Source organism: Chiloscyllium plagiosum, chromosome 25, assembly GCF_004010195.1.
Source record: "Chiloscyllium plagiosum isolate BGI_BamShark_2017 chromosome 25, ASM401019v2, whole genome shotgun sequence".
Taxonomy (NCBI): domain Eukaryota; kingdom Metazoa; phylum Chordata; class Chondrichthyes; order Orectolobiformes; family Hemiscylliidae; genus Chiloscyllium; species Chiloscyllium plagiosum.
In genome coordinates this window covers 52,352,144-52,362,097 of record NC_057734.1, presented here as the reverse complement: position 1 = coordinate 52,362,097, position 9,954 = coordinate 52,352,144, and the positions used below count along the sequence as shown (strand labels likewise).

Sequence of the window (9,954 nt, the reverse complement as noted above, 5' to 3'; positions counted from 1 at the left end):
ACCTATCACCCTCACCATGACCTCTTTCCACCTATCACATTTCTGACGCCCCTCCCCCAAGTCCCTCCTCCCTACCTTTTATCTTAGCCTGCTGGACAAACTTTCCTCATTCCTGAAGAAGGGCTCATGCCCGAAACGTCGATTCTCCTGTTCCCTGGATGCTGCCTGACCTGCTGCGCTTTTCCAGCAATACATTTTCAGCTTAATTCTAAGTTACACAAGCAGTAACCAAGCATGACCATACAGCAACATTACATCGTAATGTCTATCTAGAAGGTCAAACTCAACAAATAGTGGAATTGTTGAACCAACCAATGTTGCAGAAGTGCACCTTCCTTCAAGACTTTTGTTGACTAATCCAAGGGAAGTTCACCCAAAAGAAGGAAAGACTCAATATACTAAACACATTGCTGAAATTTCATGGATTTTCGAACACCTGGATATTTATCCCTTCTCTTTTTTCCCGCACATCCATCTCTGAATCACTTGTTGCAAGACTTAAAAAAAACATGATTTGTCATCAGCACATTTAATAGAAACATTCCTTCCTAATTAAAGAGCTAGCTGCAGTTTCAGATTGCTCTGCTGTGACTCAACTCCAAGGGTGAGTCATTTTGCTGATTTACTTGTTAGTTTTGTCAAGGAAATCCTCAAGGAAAAGCAATTAGGCCAAGGCTCATTGTTAACGGAGGCCTATACAGCCAATCGTTTAACTCAGGAGATTCAGATCTCCAACAGCACCAGCGATTTGTGTAACTGCGTGAGTGGGCAGCTCCCTGAAGTAGGATTGCTGAACATGTAACTGGATTCTGCGTGGGAGTGAGCAGCATGTTGAAGCAACAAGTCAAACATGAGCAACTTGTCTTCAAACTGTACAAGCTCATTTAATGTAAGACTGCAGCCTTTCAGTCTATGCTGGAATTGATATTGCTGAGATGTTCATTTGGGCTGTCACATAAAAGCAATGTTGTTTTCAGCTACTTCATTCTATTACCCAGCCATGACAAGGTTTGAAAATCCATCCAAAGGCTTAAACACACATACCTGTGGAATCTTCACTGTGCACCCTTACAACAATCTGAAATGATTCTAAAAAACTTGTTCTCACTGTATATCTTCCCACACCAGCTCCTTTATAACATAAAGCAAACGAATAGCCTCAGGAAGACTAAACTCAGATAAAGTCATACAGGCTGTAGTACCTGCATTTCCAAATCTGAGATGTATCAGTAAAATCAACAGTGAGCCTGACCTTGAGTGGGATAAAGGCCCCTTGATTAATGCACATATTGCAAGTAAAAGTTAAGATATGCTACTGTGAGGTTAACATGCTAGAAAGTTTAAATGTGCTCAATAACACGGTCAAGCTTTACTTCTGCCCATCAGACTAAGCTACAAAATGGAACATAACTGAAAACAGGATGTCTTTCTAGTTATCCTCTCACAAGGTAAAGGGTCGAGAGGTAAAAATGAAATCAGTTACAGATTGCTGTAAGCATTGTTACATGGAACTGTACTTCCTTGCAACGGGATATATTAAATGCAGAACATGTTGCAAAGCACTTACCTTTCCAGTTGATTGTGTATTAACGGGATGCCTCCTTGCAGATCATACAACTGTCAACCTATGTACAGAGTTTCTGTTGCCAAATTAAACCTAAACAAGCAAAGATTCATCTGCTCGCAGTTTACCAGTCCAACAATATTACAACATAAAAATAAAACATAGTTCCTTCAGTAAAATGGATAACACAAAGGTTTTTATTAAGCTCAAAAATACACATGCCTGAGCTAAACTTTGTTAATGTACAATGTGTGCTAATTAGCCTTTCCAGAGATTACACAAATGAATTGAGTTCTGGGACTGACAGCTAAGTTCCAGCACTCAGACATCAGCAATGCACAAAATAATTTGCCCAAATTCTGTTCAACCACACAGGTCACACCAACCAAGTGACTCAACAAAGCCCCCCAGGAAAGCAGCAGAGGTGTGAAATGCGTACATATTTAGTTGACTGACAAGCTACACATTTACAGAGACATCATGGGAACCATGCAGAGCTTTTCACATGAGAAGGGGAAAAAAAGGCTTTTTAAAATCCATTCATAAGCTGAAAGCACAAACATAATTAAAATAGTTTGCAAAACAAAAACATGAGATTATGAGGACAGTTCTATAAGTTGACTCCCTGATGCAAACTGTGACAACTATGATCAGTCATCACATTCAGGAAGATTCTTATCTCATGTTATTCTGATTGATTTGGTTTCAAAAGCCAAAGCACATTTTGATTAGACTGATAGATAATCATAATCAACACTTTCGCATAGAAACAGGTTAGATTTCAAAAACCTCAAGTCAATCTCTCACAGAAATCCAAAAGGCCAAGTCCAAAGATTCCACACTGGGACATGGCCATGTTAGGAAGTTGCTTGCGCTGTAATCCTAACTTGTTTCATGATTCACTACTTTATTTTAATTTCATAAAGTTTTCTTCTTTTCCTTCCTGTGAAATTAAAATTCAAACCTGTGGGACATTTTGACCAGAATCTAGGAAGGTAACAATAAAATATTGTAAATGGACATGATGTGGTGCATAGTTTCTAGACAGAGGATGCTCCTGGAATTACACCTGACCCAATACATGTGAGAGCAAAGTCGTTTCATAGAATAAACTAGCAATTGTTGCCACATGTATTTTTACAAAAAGAAATATAGTAAAAAGTTATTAAAAAGTTTTATAAAAGTTTCAATAGCCCCAATCTTTGGCCCCTTTCTCCCAATTACACCTACTCTTGCTAGAAAATCAGCAGGTATTTCTCCAAGAAAGCTCCTAATGCTTGTCTGTGGCTGTTCAACATGAGGTGTTATTCCAATTGGACCTGGGGATTAGTGAGCAGGTGCAGAAACATTGGCCCAGTTCTCTGGCTTTTAGCAGTAGCCTCCATCCTTACCCTGTTAGTACAGTATAAGGAAGGATAGAATCTGCTGTAATCTGGTCTGTGGGTCTCAGTACAATGCATTACTTCAGCACCAGTTCACAGAGTTGTACACCACATACATAAAATCATGCAAGAATCAGTGATCTAGGTCATGCAAAAAATCTTTAATTTTCTTAAACTTCATTTACATACTAATGGAAGGTCAACAAACGTTGTCCCAAATAAATTTTATTTTGTTCCTTGGATAGCAACATAATCGGTTTTCCTTATTTTCAACCTCTTAAGAGTGTGCCCGTTCATTTGTTTAATCCCTGATGGATAATCTCAGATAATTCAATTATGAAAAGAACACCAATAGCCTGTTTTTATACAGTAGCCCCTTTGCCTTACTCCCCATATATTCCAACTAGGGCTCACTGGTGGTGATCAACAACAGGGTTGTTGGCTATTGCCTCCCTCCCTTCCTACTCTAATGTCCCTGAGGACAATTCTCAAGGTCCAGCTGCAGATGTTAGGCCAATCACAGTGGTCTTACACATTTTCCCAGTAGGTTGTCAAAACAGCAATCATTGCAAACTGAATGGAGATAGACTGAAGTTTGCTTTGCACCTTGATCTTACAGAGAAAGCAGCACCTACTTTGGGACTCAACTGTCTGGGATTTCTGTGCAGTTCAGTAACTCGTTGGTTTTAGAAGATCCAAACCTGGAACATTTAATATGTTACCCATAAGTCAACCTACAGAGTGGCCCATTTTACAGTTAAATACCTGTGCTATTTGCTGTCCTCCCAGAGGAACGGAGCTTTGAGGCGTGGACGATGCAACAGAGGCAGGTGGGAACCGTGGTCGTACAGCACGGGTCATAGAAGACATCATCTTTGAGGACAGAGGGACAACAGACAAGTAATCGCAAAACAAGAATGCAGTGCTGCAGGAATGAAAGGAAGCACACACGTCCCTAAATGGGCCAAAATTGGGCAGCTTGCAGCCACCTTCTGTCATACTGAATGTTTGTTATGTTGCATTATAGATAGGGAAAAGCTCAGTCAGCATCAACAGACCTGAAATCTAATCAGGAACATAAACAGGTTTATATTTGTTCTCACTGGAATTTTTATTTAAAATCAGAAACTCTGATTTCAGTTATTTTACTTTATAAATAGCTTATACGAGATATTATGGGTTCATTAAACTTTGGTCCATTTACTAAATTTCTATGGCAGTGTTGTCCAATACACATTGCCGACTAGCACAGATGTGGTTACAGTGACGCAGAGTTAGCCACATGCACCAATTTGTGTAGAAAAAATCTTAAACAAACTCACACCAAATATCTAAATGTAACTGATACTTCACCAAACCAACATCTACTATCTATCACTAACCAAAAATGTGAAGCACTCAACAATCAAAAAACACACTGATATTGATTATACAAACCTATCAATCAACACATGAGGTTAAAGTTCTCATGAGAGCATTGAGATCCATTGTCCAATGACTTAGTCTATAAGGGATTTAACTGCTATAACTAACTGGCTGTTTACTGATCAGGCATGCAATTAGACACCCATGCTTAGTAGAAATCATATTGGACAACACTGACCTACAGCATGCTGATAACTGTTGCACTGACTGACTTTGCCCCTTTCTCAGGGGTGCTGATGATACCTGAAGTTCAATGCCACCACCACTGGCCACACTCCGATTCCTCAGCTCTCTGGGCAATTCTGTGCCTATTTCATCTTGGCCTGAGGATACTGGGTGCCATGATGTCACTGCAGGTTATCAGTCTACACAAAGAATATCCTATATATCTTATAGTTTTTGAGGCTTTTTTTGTGCAAATATTTTCCTGACCAGCTTTAGATTGTTGCCACTTTGCAAAGTACATTTACGGTCTTGACACTCTGAAGGTGGAAACAATCAAGATAATAATAAATCACTGAAGAGAAAATGGCAATTCTTCCTACCCTAACCCTTTTGAGTTTCATAGGACGTGTGTACTTTCAAAAATAAAGTTTAAATTCAGCAATATTTAAACAAAAGAGGCAGCTTGAGCAGAGACTGAGGTGATTCCATTAGTTCACAAAAACACAGAGACAGCCAGCGAAGGGCAATGAGAGGTGATTAAAACAGGAAGCATCACAACATGCACTCATGACAAGCAAAATCTTCAAGAAAACCCCTCTGCAAAATCGCCAGCTGGTCTATCTCCAACCAAAGCCATAACATTCCTGAAGCTTTTCACCAAGTTGGCCACCATCTTTTGATCAGTATTTCCGTGCACTGGCCATTACTCAGTAGCTTCCCTCAAGTGCTGGATGGCTGGGCTATCATTGTCTCTGTTGCTGATTTACTCCTTCCCAATTGGATACTTTGTTTCAGCATCGATCATATTATGCAAAACCAATATTGAGGAGATTACAGTTGTCATGGCACCTCATCATCCATCCTAGGATACTCTCTAATAGCAACTTGTAATACCCACATAAACTTTCCAGTAAGAATATAATTTACAGAAGTTAAGACCGAGAGTGCACCTGGGCTATGCATACTGTTCTATTCCAAATCTCACTGACAAAAGAAACTATTGCTGTCTTTTGCAAGGTCCACTCTATTAGTCGCATTCAATGCCGCTCCTTTGTATTACATAATATCCATTGTTCCTCAGCCATCTTCAACCCACTGTCCCATATACTCATGTATATTCTCTGTATGGTCATCCTCAAACTAAGAACAGGTACTGAGTGATGGGATAGCCTCTTATCAACCCATGAGTGCCCTTCAGTATCCATCACAATGCGAGTGAACTGCACCACGCCTTCCCTCTTACTGCTCACACTGGATATTCACAGGAAACACAAAATAAATTACAAAATTCTCTTGTTCAAGTGTTTGCACTGGTCAGCAACAGCCCTGCAGCCAAGAAACAGAGAGAGAGTAACCATTTAGCATGAGGTAGAATTGTACCCCAGCCCAGACCAAGTCCAAGTGCTATTGCCTTATTGCTCAGAGCCCAGTTACCCCTGTTTCATTGTCGGGGCTGCAGCTTGTCACCAGAGAGTCAGAGCTCCGCCTGGTTCTTGTGCTACATTGGGCGAGGAGGGGAAGAGAGTAAAAGGTGAGTGGGAGACAAATAGATAAAGAAACATTAAGTCACAGTGCGGGACATATACAATGACATGAAATAGGAGCAAGAGTGGATCATTCAGCCCCTCAAGCCTACTCCACCATTTAGTGAGGTCATGGATGATCCTCTGTCAATCTTACTTCCTGCACTATTCTCACATCCTTTGATACCTTTAATATTAGAAACCTATTGATCACTATCCTGACGTACTCAACATTTCAGATTGCACTGGTGTACGGAATTTCAAAGAGTTACCACCCACTGAGTGAAGAAACTCTTCATTTCAATCCCTTATTCTGAGACTGTGTGCCTGGCTCTCTTTTCCAACCCCTCTACAAAAAGAGAGGTGCATTTACCCTGTTGATCCCTGAAAGAGTTGTATGTTTCAACGAGAACAATTCTCATTGTTCTAAACACCAGTGTTCTTTCTGGCTCCTCAACTCAGGAATAAACAATACTCCAGGTGAGGTCTCACCAAGGTTTTTTAAAATTCTACCTACAGAAAGTAGGTCAGACCAGTCCTTAGTACTTTCAAGAGGGTTGGGTGGGGCACAGTTGATCAAGAAATCATGCTCGTGTCAATCATGGGCACTGTCTGCAAGCAAACCAGGGACTTGGCTACAGAGCTCTGTTACGAGGAAGAAGATTAGATTAGATTAGATTAGATTTAGATTAGATTTAGATTAGATACAGTGTGGAAACAGGCCCTTCGGCCCAACAAGTCCACACCGCCCCGCGGAAGCGCAACCCACCCATACCCCTACATTTACCCCTTACCTAACACTACGGGCAATTTAGCATGGCCAATTCACCTGACCTGCACGTCTTTGGACTGTGGGAGGAAACCCACGCAGACACGGGGAGAACGTGCAAACTCCACACAGTCAGTCTCCTGAGGCGGGAATTAAACCTGGACCTCAGGCACTGCGAGGCAGCAGTGCTAACCACTGTGCCACCGTGCCACCCAATGGCAGACAGAGTGACTGAAAGGCATAGTAGACAGCAGGGGTGAGAAAGTTTATGAGAGGCACGTACAGAGTGAGAGAAACACACAGAAGAGAGAGGAAATAGAAAAAGGTAAAGGCATATTTAAATGACAATTTAAATGTGCAACAGAGAAGGTGACCGAAATAATTAGTTTAGAATAAAAATAGCCAGGGAAGACAGGAATTAGAGAACAGAAAGAGCACAAGAGAGTCCATTGCAGTCTGGAAGAATTCTACCAGTGAGCTTCAAAAGAATACTGCAGCAAACATTTGCTCAAGTATTTCTCAGCTCTTAACTCTTCCAGCATCAAAGCTTTGGGTAGCTAGGTATTGGGTGGCTGAGCAGGAAGATGACCAATGGAAGTAGATGTCAATCAATGAAAGCAAAAGAAATCAGAACTGAGCCCAAGATCAAGAATGCTGAAACTATATGAACCTGAGTGAACCTGGACCTCTCAGCACAGTCCTGTTCAACACCACTCAAGAGGAACATATAAAATGCTAATACACCGACTAAAAGTGCAAGCTTGGTATTTCCCACCTTTTGCATCAGTAACATCAACAAATGTTGAGGTACTAGTGGGATATCAAAACTCTAGTTAAATTCATGTTCTGCCAAGTCTTGCAATTGGTTGTACCCATCTGACAACATGCCAGCTGATAATATTTTGGAACATGGAGTTTGCATGCTCTCTCTGTGTCTGCGTGGGTTTCTTCTGGGTCTTCAGTTACTCCCAAAGTCCAAAGATGTGCAAGTTAGGTGGATTGGCATTGCTAAATTGCCCATTGTGTTCAGGGATGTGTAGGTTAGGTGGGTTAGCCATGAGAAAAGCTGGGTTACAGGGAAAAGGGCAAGGGGATGGAATTGGGTGAGACGCTCTTCAGAGGATTGGTACAGGCTGAATGGCCTGTTTCCACATTGTGGTGGTGATCTATGGATGAATACTGAGCTCAAATAATCCAAAGCCTTTAACAGTTTAGAACAAATGCTGACAATATTGTCAAGAAAATCTGGTACCTCGCAAGGTGAAATATCAGCTCCGATGTCAAAACAGCCATGAACATAGTCCTTTCTAGATAGCCAGCTGAGTTAGTGAGAGAGTGCAAACACACAATTTGATCGCAATAAACAGGGCAGTTCCAACATACAATCATCCATCGGTTCACAGATCAGGGAGCAGGAAAGCTGCCCAAAGTTTTTACTCAGTGCAGTACGACAGTTAGAGGTCCAGCCAGTAGAAACTCTCAATGAGGTACTCCCACCTGGCAAGTTAATCCATACAATCCTTCAGGAGACTGAAGAGCTCTAGTAAGATCTAGACCTTTTCACTTCCAGTTGTTGGTCACCAAATCATATCAGAATTTCAAATACAGTCGCTTCATCAACCTGTATCATTGGCATGGATACTGGTCAATTCCAATTTCTTCAAACAAAATACCAGATAGGGTGTGGTGAGACGGAGCTCAAAGTTCCAAAGTTGAAAGCTTCTTTGGATCCAATAAAGATGGATCAGAACAGTTTGCAAATGGTGAGAACTTCAGAACCTGGCTCTGCAAAGTTCTGATTAAATTGCATTCGGAGTACTGCAATCATTTTGGACACTGCACTGTATGAAGGATATAGCAGTTTTGGAAGGGATGCAGCACAAACGCACAAGAATGATTCTGGAGCTAAAAGGTATAATTTACAAGGATAAACTGCATAGACTAGTTTTAGATTCCCCTAAACACAGAAAATTACAGGCGTGATCTTATTAACTATGTAATGTACTTCAAGATTTTTGTAGATTGAACAGGTAATAATAATTGGCACTAGGCTATTCACAGGTACCTAACCACGCCCCCACACCGATCTCTGCCCCACATCTAACCCCGCCCCCACTCCCAGCTCCAGCCCCACACCAGGTCCTAGCTCCCAGCTCTGCCGTATTTTCACCATCCCTCCAGACCTCCCCCTCTCTGAGGATGAAAGATCGGTGGCGCAGGGCGGCACGGTGGCGCAGTGGTTAGCACTGCTGCCTCGCAGTGCCAGAGACCCGGGTTCAATTCCCGACTCAGGCGACTGACTGTGTGGAGTTTGCACGTTCTCCCCGTGTCTGCGTGGGTTTCCTCCGGGTGCTCCGGTTTCCTCCCACAGTCCAAAGATGTGCAGGTTAGGTGAATTGGCCATACTAAATTGCCCGTAGTGTTAGGTAAGGGGTAAATGTAGGGGTATGGGTGGGTTTCGCTTCGGCGGGTCGGTGTGGACTTGTTGGGCTGAAGGGCCTGTTTCCACACTGTAATCTAATCTAATCTAATCTAATCAGTCCTCAGCAGAGGGCTCACCTTCATCCCTCTACGCTCCCGGATTAACGAATTCAACACGCGGCGAGACATTGAGCATTTCTTCCGCCGCCTTCGCCTCCACACCTACTTCTTCAACCAGGACTCCCACCCACCCTCTGACGACCCCTTCTCCCGGCTCCAACACACCCCATCCACCTGGACACCCCGTGCTGGCCTCATACCCACCCTCGATATCTTCATAGCCAACTGCTGCCGCGACATTGACCGCCTCAACCTGTCCACCCCTCTCACCCACTCCAACCTCTCACCCTCGCAACATGCAGCCCTCCACTCCCTCCGTTCCAACCCCAACTTCACCATCAAACCAGCAGACAAGGGAGGCGCGGTGGTAGTTTGGCGCACCGATCTTTATATTGCTGAGGCTAAACGCCAGCTTGCGGACACCTCCTCCTATTGTCCTCTTGACCATGACCCCACCTCCCACCACCAAACCATCATCTCCCAGACCATCCATAACCTCATCACCTCAGGGGATCTCCCATCCACCGCCTCCAACCTCATAGTCCCACAACCCCGCACCGCCCGTTTCTACCTCCTGCCCAAAAT

The 9,954-nt window shown here is 42.8% G+C and overlaps 1 protein-coding gene across 6 annotated transcripts in view; it reads right to left on the bottom strand.

The window, feature by feature from the left end:
• med15 (mediator complex subunit 15) overlaps window positions 1-9,954 on the bottom strand; it is a 160,106-nt gene that overhangs the window by 79,664 nt on the left and 70,488 nt on the right. For 5 of the 6 annotated variants that reach the window (XM_043716201.1, XM_043716202.1, XM_043716203.1 and 2 more), the window contains one exon: window positions 3,712-3,819. The exons of the other annotated variant lie outside the window; for it this stretch is intronic. In XM_043716201.1, the coding sequence (XP_043572136.1) occupies window positions 3,712-3,819 (108 nt within the window). The remainder of the gene's footprint in view (window positions 1-3,711; window positions 3,820-9,954) is intronic. 6 annotated transcript variants of the gene reach the window in all.